Source organism: Hevea brasiliensis, chromosome 4 (genome assembly GCF_030052815.1).
Source record: "Hevea brasiliensis isolate MT/VB/25A 57/8 chromosome 4, ASM3005281v1, whole genome shotgun sequence".
Taxonomy (NCBI): Eukaryota; Viridiplantae; Streptophyta; class Magnoliopsida; order Malpighiales; family Euphorbiaceae; genus Hevea; species Hevea brasiliensis.
This window is the reverse complement of record NC_079496.1, coordinates 3530451-3554722: the sequence shown is the minus strand read 5'-3', so window position 1 is coordinate 3554722 and position 24272 is coordinate 3530451. Positions and strand designations below refer to the sequence as shown.

The 24272-nt window shown below is 33.9% G+C and overlaps 2 protein-coding genes and 1 long non-coding RNA gene across 3 annotated transcripts; 2 read left to right on the top strand and 1 right to left on the bottom strand.

Annotated features, from left to right (window-relative positions):
• Positions 1 to 7984: 7984 nt before the first annotated feature.
• On the top strand, positions 7985 to 9083 carry LOC131179514 (uncharacterized). Its single transcript, XR_009148423.1, has 2 exons — positions 7985 to 8295; positions 8864 to 9083. It is a non-coding gene; the product is annotated as an uncharacterized LOC131179514 (long non-coding RNA).
• A 10033-nt stretch (positions 9084 to 19116) lies between these two features.
• Positions 19117 to 20838, bottom strand: LOC110655196 (probable aquaporin NIP7-1). Its single transcript, XM_021811405.2, has 5 exons — positions 20448 to 20838; positions 20113 to 20337; positions 19826 to 20017; positions 19604 to 19665; positions 19117 to 19506 (listed from the first exon to the last, which is right to left on the bottom strand). Exons 1-5 carry the CDS (start codon positions 20637 to 20639, stop codon positions 19281 to 19283), a joined length of 897 nt encoding a protein of 298 aa, XP_021667097.2. The 5' UTR covers positions 20640 to 20838; the 3' UTR covers positions 19117 to 19280.
• A 1261-nt stretch (positions 20839 to 22099) lies between these two features.
• LOC110655215 (chitinase CLP-like) lies at positions 22100 to 23654 on the top strand. Its single transcript, XM_021811423.2, has one exon. The coding sequence runs from the start codon at positions 22160 to 22162 to the stop codon at positions 23405 to 23407; it is 1248 nt and encodes a 415-aa protein (XP_021667115.2). The 5' UTR covers positions 22100 to 22159; the 3' UTR covers positions 23408 to 23654.
• The last annotated feature ends 618 nt before the right edge of the window (positions 23655 to 24272 follow it).

Here is a 24272-nt window from a genome sequence, read left to right as displayed (position 1 = left end):
AAAAATAGTTTATGTTAAATACATTTTGCTATGAAAAACCATATGAACTCTAAAATTTTGTAATTTGAATATAATTGCTTCCAATTTCAAACGTTAAAATATGTGAAGCGTGAAAAACAGAAGTTTATACCATTGAATTCAAAAAATTTCACCTAAGGTCGCATGCATCATGCAAGATTTATTTTTATCTATTTGATTTCAATGATAAATAACATATTAAAACTCTTTTAATATGTTTTTGAATCTGTATTTGCCATTTAAGATTTTAAAATTAATCAGATTAATTTTAGAATCCTAGATAAAATAAAAAACAAACACACTAACTTCTTGATGTACTGCAGTGTATTTACGCCTTTAAGATTCGTCTCCAGGACACCAAATGTTGTCCTTCTAGTTTGTCCACACCAAGAATGTAACACCCCTGATTTTTTATATATTATTATGGGGCTTCGTGTAGGTATCCTCAATTCGCGAAAATTTGACAGTTGTCCGGATCTGTGAATTTCCTACGCATGCACTAGCTACCGGAAAAGTCTCAGAATTGGATCGAGGTTTTGGCTACCCCACGATTGTCAGGCATCCCGAGCGCGTTCCCGAAGTCGGAATCGGCAAAGGTAAACCCGAACCTTGTTTTTTCGTAATTTTCTAGTGCTTAAATAGGATTAAAAATCCATAAAATATTCGTGGTAGCTTAGAAAATTACGATTCTTTTTGCAATAGCTTAGTAATATTGCTAAGGACCGTGGGGCAAAGTTTTATAATTTTTAGAGCTTGTTTGGGCAGTTTTTGCAAAAATGATCAATAATAAGGACTAAATTGAAATTTTGCGTGTTGTGATGGATGATTGATTTGATGGGCCCAGGAGGGGCTGAGTGATATGATTGAACTGTTGATATATGGATTGTGAATATAGAAGTGCGTTTTTAGCCCTTTTGCAGGTTGGGTAGGTCCTAGGTATAGGGGAGACTCTGCCGGATTTTCGGCACGACTTAGGACGTACTTGATCTTTTTCTTTGTTGTATTGAGTCAAATTTATTAAATATATGTAATGTAATTGTCGTGAGCGATGACCTTCTTCCTCCGCCCACCACGAAGAATTTGTCGTCAAGTTTGTGAGTAAAATATTAATTTTAACTGTAAGTTCGATATTATTATATGTTCAGCCTGCCCATGCATCACTTATATGCATATATTTATGTAGTTAAACTCTAGGCACGAATTATGTTGCATTGATAACTATTAATGTGCCATGAGTGTTGTCGTGGTAATTTGGAGCAGCGGTGCGTGCGTTGGCGTGCGTGTGATGTGGTGTGGACTATGGATAGGACGGGTAGACACGGCTTGAGTTCTTCATGGGACCGGTCCTTCGGGTAGACACGGCTTGAGTTCTTTGGGACCCGATTTGGTATTTAAGTGGAAGTCCGAAATGAGTTCTTCACGGCACCAGTTGGATTTAAGAGAGAGATAGGATCGGCTCCCATATACTATGAATGATGTTACAGGTGTGTGAGTGCTCCAAATTACCTTTTGATGCTATGATGTGAATATGATGTAAATGTTGCATTTCACTCTACAGATTGCATTAGTTTGAGATAGTTATAGAGATTATAGTTAAGATTGATATTTTACTCTCGAGTCGAACGCTCACTCTGTTCAAAAATTTTACAGCCACAGGAGGATATTTTGTTCAGGTTAACTCGCTTTTCTACCTCGCAGTTGTTTATCAATATTTGTGTAATTTTAATTACTCCTAGAATTTCCGCATGTGTTAGCGTAAATTATTTGATTATGGTCTGTAATATTGTTATCATGTTGGACTCAGAAACTAAATATGCTATGCATGTTTGATGGATTGGATGAGGGAGCTGAGCTCCCATTTATTTTATGTTAATGAGTATGTGGAGGGTGAGCTGAGCTCCCCAAATGACTATATATTGTGTTTACAGGTCGGGTGAGTCAAAAACTCCCCGTTGGAAAGTCCATTTTATGGCCGGACTCTGTCCGTTTGTTTTCTTGATATTGGGCCCAAATGGGCCTTAGAGTTGGGTTAATGAACAGTTAGGCTTACTACGGGCCTCGGGGGCTTTAAGCTGGCCTGTGTCCTAGTGCTTGGTCCGGCCCATAGGTTGGGTCGTGACAAATGTGGTATCGAGCTTAGGCTCCAGATTCATAGGGAAAAATTATCTAAGTGTTGGGAAGAGTCTACTAGGAGTCACATGCGGAGTATAGGATTCTGTTTCGTCTTTTCCTGTAATTCTTTGTTTCTAGATTCTACGTTATACCTCGGGAAATATAAGATTACCTCAGTTAGTGTCTTGATTTTCGTGGAGTACATAGAAATGTGAAATAGAGTTAGTAGACATGTGAGGTCCATCATGAGGATACGTACTCCAAGAAATGCTATGTTTCGTGCAGTATGGGTTTAAATGGTGTGCCCATTTCGTGCAAGGCACGAGTACATAAACGTGAGTCTTGAAAGTACAGTTGCCCTAGATAAGGATGAGGATACCACTGCAGGCAGTCATCAGTGGATGACCCCGTCAGAATAAGTTTATGATAATAGAAGATTCAAGAGAGATAAGAGATTAAGAGACCTAGTCTTCCAGGACGTATCGTAGTAACTATACAATGTTCTCGATGTCTGCTCTGTAAGCTGCAGATTACAGTACCGACATGAGATTATTGTGTAGAGCTGCGTACTTCCCTGTAGTGCTTATGATGAGGATTTTGCGAGTCTACTGTTTTGGTACGATAATGCAGAGCAGTTTTATATCTGAGAGGAGTTGTGATCTCCTGGTTAAGAGCCTAGAGCTAGTATATCGAAAGGTCACTGTTGGGTGGTAACTAGAGTGAGTGACTCTTTTACCCTAGCATGTGCTAGAGTTCTGATGAGAGTTGCCATCAGACCAGAGGTTTCGGACTAGTTGCAAAGTAAAGGTGACACCTATAGAGTGAGACCATCTAGTCTTTGGTATGGAATTTTGGATGATTTTTGTAGTATGACAAACATTTTGCTTAGAGCTTAGTGAGAATAGTATATCTTGTGTGTATTAGTATGGAATAAAGTACAACCCTACTACCTAGGGAAGGTCGAAACTATGAATTGATGATTTACGGAGCTATGATATAATAAATGAGACATTAATTTGACATGGTTTTGGGCAAGGTGGTAAATGTAGTACCTTTGTTGCAGCAAGTTATGGTATAGTCCTATCTTTTCAGAAGGGATCGAAAGTTATTACTAATAATGGTGACCAATAAAATAGTGCCCCAAATAGGACTGTAGAGTGTGGTAGAGAGTAGTTGGCTCGGGTATCTTGCAAAGGATACAAGTTTCATTATAGGAATCATATATAATCAGATCACGATGGATGTAAATCCTTTAAATTGGATGACGGGTTTGGGTGCCCGGAATCTTAAGTTTTGGGTAATTGAGTAAACATGGAAAATAATAATAATAACAAATAAATAAAATTACTGTAGAATCAGTTCTCGAGGTAGTAAAGGTATTATGTAAGCTAAAGGATAAGAATAGAAATCATACGATAAAAGTATGACTGTAACTTCCTGAGTTCCTTTTTGAATTCATATTATTCAAAACAATAGTATAATCTAATTATAATAGTGTTAAGAGCAATAAATTAGCAAAGATAAATTATAGAAGGCCAATGGATAGAGAAAGTACATAATGAAAGTTTGGACAAGTGATTGCAGATACAATATAATCTAAATGCTAGTGGAAGTACTAGCTAGAGTGGTCAAAGGACCAAATCTGAGTAGCACAGATATGTGATAACGCGGTAGAGACTCTGAAAGATATAGTTAGCAGGTACAGCTGTCATGTTAGGAAGAAGAATGGAACCAGGAATAGAATAGTTAAGTTCTATTTTGGGTAAGACAAAAGAAATAAATGAAAGGACAATCTGAATGGCGCATAATAGAAGGAACAAAGTTAAGATATAGGGTAGGCTAAGTGTTATTCTTGACAAGGTGAATGACAAGGATGGAGAACCCAAAATGGGACCATATTAGCAAGAATAGTGATGGAGGTATGGAATACAATAATAATGAGTAAATGCTAGAAGGTATGCGATGGTATTGTGGACTACCTAATTAGGTAGAAAAGTTAGTAAGTAGTAAGTTGATTAAAGGTCAATCTAAGGGATCAAATAGGTATGATGATAGGAAAAGAATGATAGATAATGATACATATGCTTAGTTTAGACTTTTGAGATAGTGATAAGGTAGTTAGAGGTTCGTTATGAATCTCAGGCAAACATTGTTAGTGTTATAAAAAGAATCACTTTGTAGTGAAGCAATAACGACAGGATAATAGTAGGGGTAGAACGAAAAGTGACAAGTCTGGGTGGTTATAAATCACTAGAAAGTTTAAGGATCAAATTAATGACCATAGATAAGGGTGGAATTAGTGTTGAAAGAATCTATTAGTGAGAGAAATCTTTCAGGATTCAACAAGGGTTAAGGGCACAATATAAACGATGATGGATATGAATCATAGGTCGAGTATAAGTAAAGTTAATAAATTATAAAATATTATGTCAGGAAGGACGATGGTACAGTAAAGGGTTCATGCAGATGATACCTTATAGGTAGAGCACAATTGTGCTAGGAGATGATGAAATTTGAAGAGAAAGACTAAGAAACATAGGTTAAACGTTATTATATGGACAATCGGGCGTAGTTGAATATAGAGGATATTTTCCTTTCTTTTCAAGTTTAGCTCGTGTTTTTGATTCCAGAGCGTTATATAAGGAGCAGAGACTGAGGCAAGGAGACCTAGTTATTTGAGATTTTGATAGGCACCAATTCATATACAATTTCCTGATATGAGAATGACAGTAAGTGCATACCTAGTGTTAAGTATGAAAGGACGATCAGAGTAATGACAGGAGTTAAATTGAGTTAGCTACTAAGGCTTGCGACTGTTTTAAACTATGAGCTAGATGAAGTACTATTTATGGATGAGTTTCAATAGATGAAATTGTTGCTGATGGGTAATTTGAGGTTGAAGTTTAGAAAGCTATGGGCAGTATATATGATTATATTAAGGAGAATGAACACGTGAAGTATCTTGTTTGGAATTAAGGCATGACACATATTTCCTACAGCCGTGTTAGTTCAGATGGAACTTATAGTTTATGGGGCTCATATTCATCCAGGATAAGCAATTTCCTACTAAGGCTGGTAGGGAATGATAATGTTCTGATAGTTAAGTTGGAAAAAAGGTGATACAAGAAAAATTTTCTATGGGTAATTATAAGTGTTACATAAGGTGAAGAATGTGCTGGTAGGAGTAAATCATAGGGTTAGAATTCTTGAAGTAATGAAACTAGTAATCAAGATAAGACTAAGAAATAAAAAGAAAGTTAAAGTTGATGATGGGATAGACATCTTTGAAGGAAAAGGTGTAAGGATGAGATAGGACTAAAATTAAGGAATAAGTACAGCAGGTTGAAAAGATACCAACAATACCAAAAATAGGAAAAGGGAAGTGGATAAGATGCAAAGGACAGGAAGAGAGCTCGATAGAGTCAGTTATAATGATGAGGATAAGGAGTGTCTAACCACTGCCCCTGTGTTGGCACTACCTGTGAGTGGTGAAGGATACACCGTGTATTGTGACGCCTCCAGAGTTGGCCTTGGGTGTGTTTTGATGCAGAATAGAAAGGTAGTGGCTTATGCTTTAAGGCAGCTGAAGAGGCATGAGCAGAACTACCCCACCCATGATTTGGAAATGGCGGCTGTAGTCTTTGCACTGAAAATCTGGAGACACTATCTGTATGGTGAAGTGTGCGAGATATACACCGACCATAAGAGTTTAAAGTACATCTTCCAACAGAGGAATTTAAACTTGAGACAGAGGAGATGGATGGAGCTTCTGAAAGACTATGATTGCACCATCCAGTACCACCCTGGGAAGGCCAATGTTGTAGCAGATGCTTTGAGCAGGAAATCTTCTGGCAGTTTGGCGCACATTTCAGCAGAGAAGAGACCGTTGATTCAGGAAGTACATGAGTTGATGGATCAAGGTTTAATCCTAGATCTTTCAGATGATGGGGTATTGTTGGCTCACTTTTCAGTGAGGCCAGACTTGAGGGACAGAGTTAGAGTTTCCCTGCACAGAGACCAACAATTGATGAAGATCATAGAAAGAGTACATCAAGGTGAAGGTGGTGAGTTTGGATTTGCCAATGATGGCGCCCTAGTGCATGGTTCTAGGATATGTGTGCCCGATGTGGACAACCTCAGGAATGAAATCATGCGAGAGGCACACTACACACTTTACAGTGTCCACCCAGGTTCCACCAAAATGTATCATGATGTGAAAGATAGCTACTGGTGGAATGGCATGAAGAGAGACATAGCAGACTTTGTGTCCAAGTGCTTGACTTGTCAGAAGGTGAAGTTTGAACACCAGAGACCGTCAGGGAAGCTGCAAGAGCTCCCTATCCCAGAATGGAAGTGGGAAATGATCACTATGGATTTTGTGGATCGGATTGCCTCGTACCACGCGAGGATATGACTCGATATGGGTAATTGTAGACCGTCGACCAAATCAGCTCACTTTTTGCTCAGAAGACTACCTACTGCGGGCACAAGATGCCCGGCTCTACATTCGAGAAATAGTCGATTGCATGGAGTTTCGGCTTCCATAATATCCGATGCAGGGCCCCAGATTCACTTCTCGGTTTTGGAGAAAGTTGCAGAGGCACTTGGCACACAGCTGAACTTCGTGATGGCTTTCCACCCTCGCATGCATGGACAAATGAAAGGACAATCCAAACATCGAAGACATGCTTCGCATGAGTGTTTTGGATTTTGGAGGTCAATGGGATGAGCAACTAGCTTTGGTGGAGTTTGCCTACAACAACGATTATCACTCCAAAGATAGGGATGCCACCCTATGAGGCACTATATGGAAGAAAGTGTAGGTCTCCTCTGTGTTGGACGGAAATGGGGGAAGCGAAGGTGCATGATGTAGATCTAGTGCAGAACACTTCAGAGATAGTTCCTTTAATCGTGAGCAGAAAGCGACTTTCGAGGCGTAAGAGTTATGCAGACCCCAGACGGAGGGATGTGGAGTTTGCAGTAGGCGACTATGTATTCCTGAAAGTTTCTCCAATGAAGGGAGTCGTGAGATTTGGAAAGAAGGGCAAGTTGGCAGCTCGGTATATTGGACCTTTTGAGGTTACTGATAGAGTTGGAGCAGCTTGCTCACGGTTGGAGCTACCACCCAACCTTTCTCACGTTCATCCCATGTTTCACATCTCCATGCTCAGGAAATACATTCCCGATCCTTCTCATGTACTACAGTCGGATGTAATAGAACTAAAGGAGAACTTGACATTTGAGGAGCAACTTGTAGCCATAGTGGATTACCAAGTGAGACAGCTAAAATCAAAACAGATCCCTATGGTTAAGGTTTTGTGGAGGAGCCAGTCAGTGAAAGAGTGCACCTGGGAGTCGGAACGGGACATGCGTAGCAAGTACCCTTATCTGTTCAATGTGTAATCATGTACTTTATTACGCCTTGTGTAAAATTCGAGGACGAATTTTTACGTAAGGGGGAAGAATGTAACACCACGATTTTTATATATTATTATGGGGCTTCGTGTAGGTATCCTCAATTCGCGAAAATTTGATGATTGTCCGGATCGTGAATTTCCCGAACGCATGCACTAGCTACGGAAAAGTCTCAATTGGATCGAGGTTTTGGCTACCCCACGATTGTCGGGCATCCCGAGCGTTCAAGTCGGAATCGGCAAAGGTAAACCCGAACCTTGTTTTTTCGTAATTTTCTAGTGCTTAAATAGGATTAAAAATCCATAAAATATTCGTGGTAGCTTAGAAAATTACGATTCTTTTTGCAATAGCTTAGTAATATTGCTAAGGACCGTGGGGCAAAGTTTTATAATTTTTAGAGCTTGTTTGGGAAGTTTTTGCAAAAATGATCAATAATAAGGACTAAATTGAAATTTTGCGTGTTGTGATGGATGATTGATTTGATGGGCCCAGGAGGGGCTGAGTGATATGATTGAACTGTTGATATATGGATTGTGAATATAGAAGTGCGTTTTTAGCCCTTTTGCAGGTTGGGTAGGTCCTAGGTATAGGGGAGACTCTGCCGGATTTTCGGCACGACTTAGGACGTACTTGATCTTTTTCTTTGTTGTATTGAGTCAAATTTATTAAATATATGTAATGTAATTGTCAGGTGAGCCGGGACAGCCTTCTTCCTCCGCCCAGCCGCCACAGTAATTTGTCGTCAAGTTTGTGAGTAAAATATTAATTTTAACTGTAATTTCGATATTATTATATGTTCAGCATGCCCATGCATCACTTATATGCATATATTTATGTAGTTAAACTCTAGGCACGAATTATGTTGCATTGATAACTGTTAATGTGCCATGAGTGTTGTTGTGGTAATTTGGAGCAGTGTGCGTGCGTTGGCGTGCGTGTGATGTGGTGTGGACTATGGATAGGACGGGTAGACACGGCTTGAGTTCTTCGCTGGGACCCGGTCCTTCGGGGTAGACACGGCTTGAGTTCTTCGCTGGGACCCCGATTTGGTATTTAAGTGGAAGTCCGAGCTGAGTTCTTCACTGCACAGTTGGATTTAAGAGAGTCAGATAGGATCGGCTCCATATACTATGACTGATTGTACAGTGTTTGTGAGTGCTCCAAATTACCTTTTTGATGCTATGATGTGAATATGATGTAAATGTTGCATTTCACTCTACAGGATTGCATTAGTTTCAGATAGTTATAGAGATTATAGTTAAGATTGATATTTTACTCTCTGAGTCGAACGCTCACTCCTGTTCAAAAATTTTTACAGGCCACAGGAGGATATTTTGTTCTGGGTTAACCTGCTTTTCTACCTCGCAGGTTGTTTATCAATATTTGTGTAATTTTAATTACTCCTAGAATTTCCGCATGTGTTAGCAGAAATTATTTGATTATGGTCTGTAATATTGTTATCATGTTGGACCTGTAAACTAAATATGCTATGCATGTTTGATGGATTGGATGAGGGAGCTGAGCTCCCATTTATTTTATGTTAATGAGTATGTGGAGGGTGAGCTGAGCTCCCCAAATGACTATATATTGTGTTTACAGGTCGGGTGAGTCAAAAACTCCCCGTTGGAAAGTCCATTTTATGGCCGGACTCTGTCCGTTTGTTTTCTTGATATTGGGCCCAAATGGGCCTTAGAGTTGGGTTAATGAACAGTTAGGCTTACTACGGGCCTCGGGGGCTTTAAGCTGGCCCAGGTCCTAGTGCCGGTCCGGCCCATAGGTTGGGTCGTGACAAAGAATACCTATGGCAATCCTTGAACAGCTTCTTAAACTTTTTCTATTATTTAGAAAATCAAGTTCTACCTTTTAAGAGATTAAAGATGTAAACAGGACACTAAAAATAATTTATGGTGTTCTTAATTCAAGAGATTGTTTTTATAATCTCTTGGATTGATGAGAGAAGAAAGAAGAGGAGAGAATTGCACACCAAGGTGGCGGCATAAAGGAGTGACTGCTGCTTGTGTTTTATTTTTTCTCATAACAACACTTATATAGTTAGGTTAACACATTAAACCCTTGCCACATGTCACCCTTTGATTAGCTATAGGTTTAAGTGACCCAATCACATTGTGCCAAGTGTCAAACCTATATTTAATCTTGATTTTAATCATCTTACATGATTAAAAGATATTTGGCAAGCTTATGTGTAATACCATGTGTCACCATCTCATGGTGCCACGTGTCACACTGTGAAATGATCAAAATGCCCCTATGTCTTAATTTGAGTTCTTAATCCAAAATAATTATTTCTTTTCTTCCAATTAATTTATATCAAATATAAATTAATTAATTAATCTTTATTAATTAATTTCTCATTAATTAAATTCATATTTATACATTTTAAATATAAACTTAACTTATACTATACATCTAATAATCTAGATTTGGTTTCAAGTTATGCTAGGGATTTTGCAAACTAATTGCAAACCAAACCTATTTAATTAATCAATTAAACTCTTTAATTAATTAATTAAATCATATTTAATTATGTGATAACTTGTGTATGTGTGTGACTTACTAGGCTCATCACTAATTGGCAATGAGATATGATATCAACTCTTAATATCATCAGAACTCTTTCTTACCATAAATGATTTCACTAAATCATTTTATGCACCTCATAGACCATGGTTAACACCTAGCATAGCATGCCATGGCCACCCAATTAGTAATAAAGTTTACCTTAAATAAACCTATAATCATATGTTACCATGCACTATAATATCTCTGTTATAAAATCTCAACTCAACCTGGAGTCATTGTTTATGTCAAACTTCATTTGCTATGAATATTATGTTCTCTTTTAATTCCATTTCTTTATTAAAAAGATTTTCTCATCAGAAACTCTTTTCTGATTAAATCTATCTATCATAGCCAGGAACTTGAAACATCAAGAACAATTAAATAAACATAGGATTTTATCTCTATTTACTTAGAGGAACAGATTCCATCTTGATTAACACCTACCTCCATATATAACTAGTAGGAGCCAACACATGCTCATATACCCATACACAGTACAAGTATGAAAGCAGTATCAAACTCAAACAACCTATATACAAGATAACTGTGCTATCTCAGGTCTAAAGATTATATGCACTGATATGATTTATGACAAAACATTGATAAAAATAAACTCTATGTGCTTGTCATAAGTGTCATTGGTTCGGCCTACTTATCATGTATAAGTGCCTGTCATGTTTGTCATATGGCATGAGACTCACCATTCCATCTTATTTATATCTCATATAAATAACTTGGGAATAAACATGAATACAATCTTTCTGGATAAGTCATGTCCTTATTATGAAGTATCATCGATTGTGAACCTATTTATGATACTTTGTACTAGAAACACTGTCACTCATATTCTTAACAACTTAAGAATAGAATTTCTAACAAAATATCAATGGACCTTTTCTATTACACATAAATATCTTATGTAAACGAAAAAGTGAAAATGCCTTTTATTAATAAAAACATGTACAAGATACATACTAAATGATATGCTCTAGGACATATTACTAACAATCTAAAATTAAAATGTTTCAATATAATTATCAATTAGTAAAAATATTTTACGATTTTTTATCACGACCCAACCTATGGGCTGGACCGGCACTAGGATCTAAACCAGCCTAAAGTCTCCGAGGCCCGTAGTAAGCCTAATTATTTCTCAACCCAACTCTAAGGCCCATTTGGACTCAAATTCAAGGATTCAACCGGATAGAGTCCGACCATAAAATGGATCATTCAACAGGGAGTTTTTGACTCGCTCGACCTGTAAACATAATATATAATAAATTGAGGAGCACAGCTCACCCTCCACATAATTAAAATGTCATAACTCAAATAGGAGCTCAGCTCCCTCATCCAATCCCATCATGCATACAGTTAATAATTTTACAGGTCCAACATAACTTTTATAATACAGGTCCAAAATAAAATAAGTGCTTATAATACATGCGGAGTCTAAAATTTAACTCAATTGTATAAAATATATTAAATACTATTAATGGACCTGCGAAGAAGAAGAGCAAGTTAGCCATAACAAATAATCCTCTTATAGCTTGGAAAAATAGATGAATAGGAGTAAGCATTCAACTCAGATAGTAAAATACAAATTTTAATCATAATCTCTATAACTATCTAAAGCTAATGCACAATGTGGAGTGAAATGCAACATCGTCATAATTTTCATATAATAACAGCAAAAAGGCAATTTGGAGCACTCACACACCCAACACTGTCAAGCAATACATATATAGGAGCTGATCCCCTATACAGCCCTTTTTATCCAACCTCTGCTAGCGAGTGTCTCTCAAGCCGGACTTTCGCTTAACAAACAAAATGCGGGGCTCCCAGCGAGTGTCTCTCAAGTCGTGTCTACCCTGAATGACCGGGTCCCAGCAAGTATGTCTCAAGTCGTGTCTACTCGTCCTGTTCATATCAAATACTATATCACACGCACGTCACGCACACACACTGCTCCAAATTACCACAAACAACATCCATAGCACTTCAACAATTATGAATGCAATATAAAATATGCCTAGTGTTTAACTACATAGATACATATTTATAAGTGATGCATGGGCATGTTTGAATATATAATAATATCGAAATTACAATTAAAATTAATATTTTACTCGCAAACTTGAACCGAGGTCACTATGGCGGCTGGGTGAAGAAGGAAGGCTGTCCCGACTCACCTGACAATTTCATTGTAATTATTTAATATATTTGACTCAATACAAGTTTAGAAAAGACCAAAGACACCCTAAGTTGTGCTGAAAATCCGACAGAATCTCCCCTCTACCTATGACTTATCCAACCTGCAAAATGGTTCAAATAACATTTATAAACTCAACCTATATCTTCTCATCATTATATGACCCCTCTTGGACCCTCCAAACCAAGCAATAATCACAACATCAAACAACTCAATTATAAGACTTTAAAACTAATATTTTTCAAAAACTATTTAAACTAACTTTAAAAATTATATAAACCTGCCCCGCGATCCTTAACAATATTATAAGGCTATTGCAATAGGAATCATAATTTTCTTATCATCCACGAATATTTTATAAATATTATTCTAACCCATTACAAAGCAAAAATTGAGTAATATAGAGTTCGAGTTTACTTATGCCAAATCTGACAACTGGAACGAGACCAGAACGTTTGAAAACGGTGGGATAATTTATAATCTTGACCCGGTTCTGAAATGGTTCTAGCAACTTATCAGCTCGGCCCGAAATTGCAAATCTGAGCGACAATCGAATTTCCATGAAATGAAAATACATACGCGAAATCTATAATATCAGGGTTAAAATAATATATATATATATATATATATATATATATATATATATATATATATATATATATATATATATATATATATATAATTATTATTTGAAAATTAGGGATGTTACATTTTTGTTCAATTGGCTTCTCTTATGAAATTGATTATAAATATATGTCAATATTTTATTAATTTACTATTTTATGTAAATTATCTTATATAGAATTATAGCTATATTTTATAATTTCTCCCCTATCATTTCTGATGATAATTGTGAAAATGTATACTAATATTTTTTTTAAAGATTTTTAAATATATTCAATTTACATATTTTCATAAATTAAACTCATTTTATTATATTATTTATAACTTATATTAATTAAATCACTTCATTTATTTATTTATAATTATATAAATGTAAAAATAATTAAAAATTAAATAAAATATTTATTCATGCTTATATTATTGTAAATAATTTAATTAACTTAATTTATAAATATAATAAATGTTGTAAATTAAATTTATCTAAAAGTTTCTCTATCTAAATATTTATATTAAACTTATTAGAAAAAAATAAAAGAGAAATTAGTTAATTACTAGTAAGAACTTTTAATTTTATTATTTAGTATATTGGTCACAGTAAAAAAAAATAGAAAATTAAAAAAAATAATATATAGTTTCATGCTTTATTAAATAAAATATTAAAATTTAATTTTTATCAATTTAATATCATATATTTTTATCCGTTAAAAATATGATCAAAACTATTAATTATCGTTAAATGATAATAACATAATAAATATATGACATCGATGTTGTAACATGTTATAAATGTGGTGTTTATGTGATAAATATATATTATCTACATATTTCTCTGTCAACGCCACATATTCATCACGTTATTATTATTTAATAATAATTAATGATTTTAATTATATTTATTAATTAAAAAAATATATGATATTAATTAAAAATATAATAAAACTAGATGGGTTTTTTATTTTTGGGGGGTACTTTTCCCTTAAACAAAAAGGGTTCCGAGCCATTAACCTCCTAAAACAATGGATGCGAAGCCCCAGATTGAGGCTTCCTATGTTCTGATGGTAACTTGATGCCAATATGATATGCTAAATTGTCATAATCAAATTACTAAGTGGTTTTCCAACTCACTCCAAAGGCAAAGGAATATTTAATTTTCCTTTTTTAAAAGCAGAAAGATACTTTATTCTAAGAATCTTGGATTCCATTAAGTTAAAAATTTGTTTTTACTTTTAAAAATATCGATGCAATAATTTTTTAAAATATATATAGAGATATAAATTTTTAATTTTTTAAAAGAAGCATGTTATTTTATTTTTTTAATATATTATTATTATTATTATTATTATTCAAATGAAGCATGTTATCTTCACCTGACTGTTAATTAAATTTGTCAATCTAAACAAATATTCATGTTGTTCCCTTCTCCCAACTCCATCTTTTACCTTTCTTCTTATCTCTCATGTGATTCTTTGAGTGACCACCAAAAAATATTCTCATCATTGATTCTCTCTCTCCTTTTTATATATTTTTAATTTTTTTATTCATACTATTTTGATATAATTTTGTAGTATTAACTATTTTAATTTACTCTTATTGATAGATATTAATTTTTTTTATAATAAGAAAAAATATAAATTTTTTAATTAATAAATATTATATTAATAAAAATAATTTAAAATTAATTATTAAAAATTATATATAACTTAAATTAAATATTAAGAAATTTATATTATAATTTAAAATTCAAAAGATGAATATAATAATAAATTTATTTTATTTTATTTTAATTTGAAAAAGCCCCAAAATATGAAAAGTAAAATCGAAGTTGAAATACATGCAATCTAGCATATAGGGTTGGTGGGCTACTCTTGAAATGGACCGCCATATTTGAATTTCTACCATTAGAATAATAATAATAATAATAATAATGAAAAAAATAATATAAATCATAACTTCAGGCGTGGGATGCGTTGGATTTATAATTTCACGGATCAAATGAGTCAAGATCTAATGAGTCAGTGATAAGATTATACAAAGAAAATTGATGAGATGGGCCCTTCATGGTTAGTCATGATGTTGCTTTTAGACTCTGAATAGTGAGTCTAAAAATAAAATAATTATTTAATAATTCAAAATTTATCCATATTTAATTAATTTATCATTAATATAAACTGTCTATATAGAATTATGCTTCAAACACCGTGGAATTTCTTATATATTCTATAATTATTCGGATACATCAGGGAAGAAAATTGTGATTAATTGAAGTAATCAAGGAATAAATGACGTGTGGTTATTAATTATTACGTGGATAAAAAAAATGGAAATTAATTAAAAATTTTGAAAGAATAAATGACGTGTAATTGTTTGTTGTGGAAAATTCTAGATTCTCAGACAAGCTCGCCCATGGTTTTTCGGGTCTAGCCCATGGTTTGAGTCTTTTATTTTCCAACTCGGGGTTTTATCTTTATCATTTATCAATCTATTATTTATTTATAAAATATAAATAAATATTCAATTATAGATTTTTTTTTTCTTTTAATAAAAAATACAATTATTAGTATTAATTGTTGTTTTGCTAAATTTGAAGCCGTTAATTAAACGCCGTCATTCCTCGTTTACGGTGTAAACCACAATAAGCATCGATCCTGAACTATAATTGATGTGATTGGCACTCTTAATTTCCTGGTTTGGGTCACACCCTTGTCTTCAACCTCACTGGTGATTGGAAATAGTGGTTGATATACGCGCGGTTATATCTGAACTCAGAACACCATCGATAATTTATAATACCCAAATTCAATCATCGAAATAAATATTTAAACACGTAAATAATTAATTATAATTTGAGAAAAATATAATATTTTTTATATAAAAAAATTGTTGAACTTGTGAATGATATTATTTGCTTAACCATTTTAACATCTGCCACAAAAAAAAAAAAGTTAATTCAGAGAACAGAATTATAAATTTATAGGTTTGTGGAGGTCCTATGATTTGAATAAAATTACAATTGATTGGGAAATAAAGCAACTGCTGTCCGCCCCTTGATTTCAATTCAATCATGGAGGACCACATTTGATCAAAGATGTGACGCTCATCACCATTACACAGTCAATACTATTGGGCGGTCCTAGGATAAGGTGGCAGCCCTGGGCCTCAAGGAGGTTGTGTTTTATGGGGCTAGAAATGAATCAATGTCATGGATTTAATTTAAAAAAAAAAAAAGACAATAAAAAGAACAGGAGGGGACTTGTAGTTGGGTGTTGGTGGGACAAATGGTGATGGATTTGTATGTGTAATTGAGAATCCAAACAAAAGGAAAAGTTGAATTTAATATGAGAGAAAAGATAGATTAAGGGCAGGAGAAGAACAACCACTACTACCAAAGATTGAGACTAGAGCAAACACCAACTTGGTTAAGGCAAAGTGACAGCCTCTGCCGCATTTATCTTTTCCTTCTCCATTGACCTTGGGGCCACGGGGATCTTGCCAAATTCAAAACGATATTGGTGATTCAGAAACCAATTTCACATACCCTTTGGCCAATTGTTTTGTTTGGGCTATTGGGTCCATTCCCATATAATACTGAATCTTATGGATCAAGTTGCTTGAGATTATCCAATCTATATACCATTTATCCATCTGATTCGTGAATATGGTTTCAGTGCTGGAAGATTCAATGAAAGGTCAGCCAATCCTGTTGAAGGCTACAATTCTATTGGTGAATCCATTCTATAAATTGAGAAATGTTAAAGAGGGAAGCTAGTGCTTACTTCAGAACTGCTTCATGATTAAATAAAAACAAGAGATAGTGAAAGAAAAAGGTTAAAAAAGCCTAGAGGTGACATAATGTAGGGAGGTTGTCTTTAAGCCTTTGGAGATAAATGCTTGTTTCCTGCTATATCTTTGTAATTTCTGCCGCCTCCAGCACCGGGTGAGGTAATTAACTGTGGACTGATTGAGCACACAATAATAACATTGCATTGTTATTTTATGTTCAACTATGAAATATCATGATTAATGTTTGAAACTGACATGATAGAAAGGGTTAGAAATCGACACATATTATCATTAATTATTATTAATGTTAAATTTAATAGCGATGATTTTTACTGTAAAATATATAAAAATTATTATTATAAATTTTTATTATAAATAATTTTTATTGTTTATTTTAACATTTATTATAGTGGTACATTATGGCTAGTAACTATTCTCTATGAATTGATCTTAATTTATATGTGTTAAAAATCATTTCATAATGTGTGAATTAGATTGTGGGCATGTCAAGGATGCGTATGATCCCAACATGAAATAAATGTGTGCTAGTCAATTTCGTTGGATCTCTACTCGTTTAGTTTTTATGAAAATGGAAGAGAACTTGATTGTTTGAGAAAATTTGAAAAGAGACATGTGCATTGGAAAGTAAAATTATGCTTAAAAAGTAAATTGATTATTGCGAAAAATGTGAAAATTATTAAATTGAGCGCTTTGCAAGTGCATTGGAAAAGTAAATTGATTGCTTTTCAGAAAAGTAAATTGCTCAGAAATTAAATATATGCATGAAAAAATAAATGATCGCTTAGAAAAAATTAAATTATTACTTGAAAAGTAAATTGTGGAAAATTAAATAAGCTGATTGTTTGAAAAGTAATTATGTACAGAAATTGTAAATTGGCATTGAAAAACTGAAAATAGATTTGCATGAATTGAAATATGGACAAGAAGCTATAAATTGCATTGAAAATCGAAAAGATTACTTATAGGAATCAAAATATATGTAGAAAAAATGTAAATTATTTGCTTGAATTGAAACTGAATACTAAATTGAAAAGTAAAAGATCGATTGAAAATGTAAAGAGATTGTTAAATTTGAGAAAATTTGAGTTAAGACATTATGTTTGCCAAATGTTGATTGATGATTGTTGTTCTTCTGAATGAAATCCATAATATCAATTTATGGACAAAATTATGCGTAGCAACCAAGTTTGATGGTTACCAATTCCACCACTTATCACATTTTTCTCTTCAATAGCCTGCCTCCTGTAACCTCCCATAACCACCAACAACCACTCGCTAACTCTATAACTATCCATTCACACCACTTTGTCCACTCTTCCACTACTCCACTTTCATGTCCATATTATATTCAGTAGATATTTTTAGATACTAAATGTCTCTTACAGATAATTATTTAATTGATCTGATTTCATATAATTAATACTTACTTATTGTTAATCTTTTGTCAGCTTGAGTTATGAGTTCCGTCACATTGAATTGATAATTTAATTTAACATTTCAAACTCATTAACATTATTTGTCGCTGCTAATTCAATTTGAGATTTAATGAAATAATTTGTCAAAACAAATTAAAATATTTTAATTATTATGTTCATTTAAGTTGTGATTGGAATAAAATAATTTATGAAATTCGTGATAATTCATCTATTTTTTTGTGATGTAATTATTAAATCCTAAAATCAATGTATTGATTTTAGTTAAAATTCAATTAGATGGTTAAATCCGACTCACTAATTTATGCCACTTTTCCTGATATGAAGAGAATGCTGATCTCTTTATATTTTAGACTTTATAAACTTTAGATTAAATTTAGTTTTTAGGTTTGAAAAATATAAAATGCTGGAAAGTATCTCCTGCAAAGGGTACATATATTTGAATATATATTTGGGATCGATCAAAAACAATTTTTTTTTTGTCTGATTTTATGCACTAATTCTTCATGTATTGTGATTATGGAAATTTCTGGTTATTTTTAGTAGAAAATTTCTGTTTTAATGAAGGATGCATGCGTTAAAAAGATTAAAAATTACAAAATTATATTAAATTAAATTATTTTAATTAAAAAAGTCATTATATTGAAAAAAGATGAATTCAACTAGAAAATATATAATTTTATAATAATTTAATTTATTTAATCAAATCTCATTTTAAATATTGATAATACATTTTTTTTATTATTTAAAATTTATTTAAATAATATAAATTTTATCATAAAATTATTTAAATTGAAAAATTTTATTAAAATCTATTTAAATTATAATGGCATACACGTCGTTTATCAGAAAATCAGAAGTGGCAACACTATGCAATCGGTTGAAGGTCTTTTCAAGGGTGATCCATGGAGTGGGATCATCATCTAATTCCAAATCACTATTTTTCTACTGTTTTATTCCAAATCACTTTTCAATGAATAGATAAGAGGTGTGAAAACAAAATTATTAGAAATTAAAATATTTACTAGTTCCATATATGGATATGGTGTCACATATTTCAATCCAAAAAGAAAGAATTATGGATGTAGCTAGCTCCTTCTAATGGCTATGGAGTGACCAAGTAGACCAGCATTAGTTGAGGAATCAGTGGAAGTGCATGGCCGGCTTTGAATGCGCAGAGCATGAAACATGAGAGCTCCGGCTAAAGATCCGATGACTGGTGCAGTAATATATACCCATATGTCCTTAAAATTCCAGGAAATGATTGCGGGCCCTAATGACCTTGCAGGATTCAATGATCCTCCTGAAAGAGGCCTACACTTGATATATAAAAGCCAATCATATAATTAAGATTGGTTTGGACTGAGTGTCATTTATTGATCCAAATTAAAAACATGCAAAGGACTCATACCCAGTAATAAGGACTGCAAGTCCAATGGAAAGCCCAACAATAAAACCAGACAAATGCCCTACCTGCAAAAGTTTTGTAAATTTAAGTTATATGAATAGTGATGGATACAAGTGCGAGCATAAATGGATTTACATTGATTCGTCATGGAATAGAAACATCACTAAATGGGTGCTCTAGGAACATAAATAGAACTTATTAATCACGAGAGAATTTTGTTCTTACTGATTTTTGGTATGTCAATGAAGCAATAAGGAACATGATGATGAAAGTAGCTATGAACTCAACCCAGAAGGCTGGATTGCAGTCTTGAAGTGGTTGGGTGACCATAAGTTCTGGTTTTATATCATAGACACACTTTCCAACATATGTTGCCAATATTGATCCAACTATTTGAGCCAGTACATAAAAGGGAACCTACAAAACCAATTAACTAAGCAACTGCATCAGAACTATAAGCTAAAAGTGTGGTTTTCATGAATGGAGTTCTGGTTTTAATTTGGTAAACTTACCCTGGACCATGGAAAATGACCAAATGCTGCAAATGCAATTGTGACAGCAGGATTGACATGAGCACCAGAAATAGGGCCCAAGGCAAAAACCAAGACGATGACTGATAATCCTGCTGTGGATGCATATTCCAAAAGAGCCACTTGGCCTCGAGTTATCTGTGTGGTTCCTATGATCCCACAGACACAAAACATTAATACAAAGGTCCCCATCATTTCTGCCAACACCTGCACATTTTTGGCTGTGTAAGTGTAACTTGTAACGTTTGAGATTACAATACAAAACTCATCACAGGCCATAATAATGAAATACCACTAGCTAGTCTCATTTTGCTTACCATGCGTGCAGGATTTAGATCCATTCCCTCAGGTAAACAGCGTGAAACAGAGTATTTAGCAAATACATCTCCATCTATTGACATTGCATTTGAGCCCATCTCTGGACAATCTCTAGATAATCCGCTGTTGGATGAATTATTAGAAATGTCAGGATATGGTAGCTGATCTTCCAGTAGCTGCTTCATTTTCATGATTCAACCTCTTAAGAAGACTTGGAATAAGAAGACTAACGTCTTCATTGGTCTTGCACAAAGGTAAAGAAATGCAAAGAAGATGTACAATAGAAAAGTAGAGAGATGTTTCTTGCATGCAATCTGATTAAAAGAGGAGAAGAAAATTTAATTGATGCACAGATATTTGATACGTAAAATGTTTGGTCTTTTTTAGAGTTTCGATGTTTTTGTGAGGTAATGAAGATATATGGGTGGCCTAGTTTTCAACACAATTCATGTGCTCCTCCATTGGAGTAAAGAATGTTGTTTGTGCTTGTTAACCGTCCTAGTTTTAAGACCCCATCCATAATTTACCTGTCATATTGCATTCATTTGGTAATAGCCTCAGAATTTGAACACTTGATGCTAAACAGAACAGTAATGACCTTGGATGACAAATATGAAGTTGGAGGGGTTTGCTTAATTATTCCTAAATCTAAAGGCTGCCCATTATCGAAGCCCGCGAACCTTGTCCAATCCGCAAGGGCCTTGATCAAGTGATCTAAAATCCATGGGCTACAGAACAACAAGTCCAATACTACTATGTACCCATCCAAACAAGCTTGGGGGAAGGCCCGATTGACCAACTCACCGTCCAAATCCATTGTTTGTGCTTTTACCGACAAAATAGTCAGCGGCCTAAGCCTTGCTGCACCTAACAAGTTCTTTTTTCACTTGAAAAAGGTATTAATTAGCAGGGTGAGTGGATATGGTCAGTGGGCCTGGCCTCCCCACTTGACACCTTCTTCTGATATTGTTTTTTTGAGGGATAATTTTGCTTTTAAGTTGAAAATAGTGGCATCACCTGCCCCTAGAGCTCTACTGTTTTGAGTCAAACTCTATAAGATAAAGTAGATTTCACCTAACCAGTGTTGACAACTACTATCAAATAGGTGTATACCAGTCCATAGTACATCAGCTGCCTCCAGGATTTGATACAGCTTGATTAATTTTTACGTAATGAAGATTAACTTTTTTATTTATCTTCAACTTTCTTTAATTTCTCGTTTCAATTTAATTATTAATATATTCATTACCCATTGGGTTTGGATGTCAGAGAATATTATATACACATGGTATAGGATCATGGTTTTGTAGCTTAACATTTATTATATGTAAAGGTAATGACTAACTAAATGAAAGTCAGGAAAAATATATGCCAAGTTTTTCTTGACTTTCATTAACAATAAATTTTGCTTATAAAAAAAACTAATGTCGTCTCTTCTTTCAGCTTGTGAAAGTTAAAACTACATCCTGCCATGAAATTACATGATCCACTTTACAAATTTTCAAACTTTGTTCCTGATTGAGCACACTGTTGTTGTAAAACTAGCAACTGATTTGCCATAGCAACGTACTCTACTCCTATCCATAGCTCTTTTCCAATATATATATATATATATATATATATATATATATATATATATATATACCCCTTCATCTCACTCGCCAATCACAGATCATCAACAAACCCAGAAGAGCATAGGATTCGCTTAAAAATGCATAAGCTTGCTCTAATTTTCCTCTTTGTTTTAGCCTTCGTTTCATATGAAGTTTCAGCTCAGCCTTACAAAACCCTAGTTGCACCCATCAACAAAGACACCTCCACTTCTCTTTACAGCATCACCCTCAACTCCAATGAGAAATATGTCATCGACATAAATGCTCCCTTTTTATGGTTCATTTGCCCGTTTCCAAGTCCTCCTGTTCCTTGTTCATCTCTCGAATGTATCCAAGGCAGAACCTACCTCTCAGGCCTGTGTTCTTCATCTAATAACATTTATATACACGGTCGATGCACTTGCACTGTCACTCCTGTAAACCCAGTTACCAAGACTTGTGCCCCAGCCCAACTGACCTACAAAGATCTTATCATATCTTGGACAAATGGTAAAAACCCTACCAATGTTATTAAATTCAATCGCTTGTCTGTTTCTTGTGCACCTAAATCTCTCCTGCAGTCTCTTCCTAGAGGTACCAATGGCATAGCTGGATTATCTTGGGCTCCTCTGGCTCTTTCAACACAATTAACCCCTTCAAATCATGGATTAACCAAGAAGTTTGCGATTTGTTTGCCCAGTGCATCTGGGGCTCGTGGTGTGGTTTTCTTCGGTGATGGTCCATATTATCTTATGTCTCGTACTCAGTTGGATGTAAGGAGCATTCTTTCTTACACTCCATTGCTGAAAAGAGACAATTCACAAGAGTACTTCATTGGAGTGAAGGGCATATCAGTTAATGGAAAGCCAACTAAAATTCCACCTGTTGCGTTTGAGTTTGATTCATTAGGCCATGGTGGTGTGCAACTTAGTTCAGTAGTCCCTTACACCACACTCAGGAGTGATATATACAGGTCTTTTCTTTATGAGTTTTCAATGGCCACAAGGGGAATACCTCGAGCCAAGAATGTGAGCCCATTCGATCTGTGCCTGAAAACTAATAATGCAACTGGGTGGAGCCCTGTGGGTTTGCGAGTTCCTCAGATCGATTTGGAATTGGGCAATGGTAAGAAGTGGACAATATTTGGAGCAAATTCTATGAAGCAAATTAGCAATGATGTTGCATGCCTTGCCTTCGTTGATGGAGGGAAGGCTGCCCAACGAGCGGTTGTGATCGGATCATATCAGATAGAGAATAATTTCCTGCTGTTTGATCTTGCTTCATCAACCTTGGGATTCAGTTCTTCACTGTTGCTGTCCAGGACCACATGTGGCAACTTCAATTTCAATTATGGGGTTGGAGCTTAATTAGCCAATTGAGCCCAAGAAATAAGCAAACGTACGTATGAATAAAATAATATAAGGTCATTAAAGCTAATGATCTAATTAAGTAAATGTGTGAATAAAGACCAGCTTGTACCCGCTAAAGTTGGTGTAAGTCATGTAAGCTTGGTTTGCTCATTTTGTGTTGAGTTTCTCACTTGTACTGAAAATTTAGAAAAAAAAGAAAAATGAAATATATTTTAAAGTGGAGAAAAATGAACTTTTTTCCTAATTTTGTAGATTTATTTTATTTTTTTATTTAAGAAAAACTCATAAAATATTTATATTTAAAAAGTTAACGTTAAGGGGATGTTTGGCGCGAGATAATTATTATTCTTGTAATTTTTATTTTTATTAATATTATTTAAATACTTTAAAAAATAATTTAATTTTTTACTTTATTATTATTTATATCTTTTTAATAAATTAAATGTTAATATTTAAGAGCCTAAGTTAATAATTATTAAAACATACAAGGGTAATATTCAACCCTTAATTTTTTAACTTTCTATTAAATACACTATAAATTGATAAAATAACAAACTCTAATTAAAAGAAGAGTCCAATTCGATATGCTATATTTATTGGAAAAAAAAGACTTTTAACTTTTGCCATTTCTTTATCCAATAGCTCTAATTGTAACTCGATATGCTATATATTGTCTTTATTATCTTTACTTTTGGATGTTCTAATGATAATTTATTTTTAATTTATATTTCTATTGATTTGCATTTTAATAATACATATGCGTTATAACTATTTCATTTTTCATCGCATATATTTAATTTATCTTTATTTAACAATTCATTATAATCATATTATATATATTATAATGTAAAAAAATTATAAT

Coding starts and splice junctions, on each gene's coding strand:
- LOC110655196 (XM_021811405.2), bottom strand. CDS start 20,639: ATGAAAATGAAGCAGCTACTGGAAGATCAGCTACCATATCCTGACATT. Junction 20,338..20,447: donor ATCTAAATCCTGCACGCATG/GTAAGCAAAATG, acceptor AAAAATGTGCAG/GTGTTGGCAGAAATGATGGG. Junction 20,018..20,112: donor GTCATTTTCCATGGTCCAGG/GTAAGTTTACCA, acceptor TTGGTTTTGTAG/GTTCCCTTTTATGTACTGGC.
- LOC110655215 (XM_021811423.2), top strand. CDS start 22,160: ATGCATAAGCTTGCTCTAATTTTCCTCTTTGTTTTAGCCTTCGTTTCA.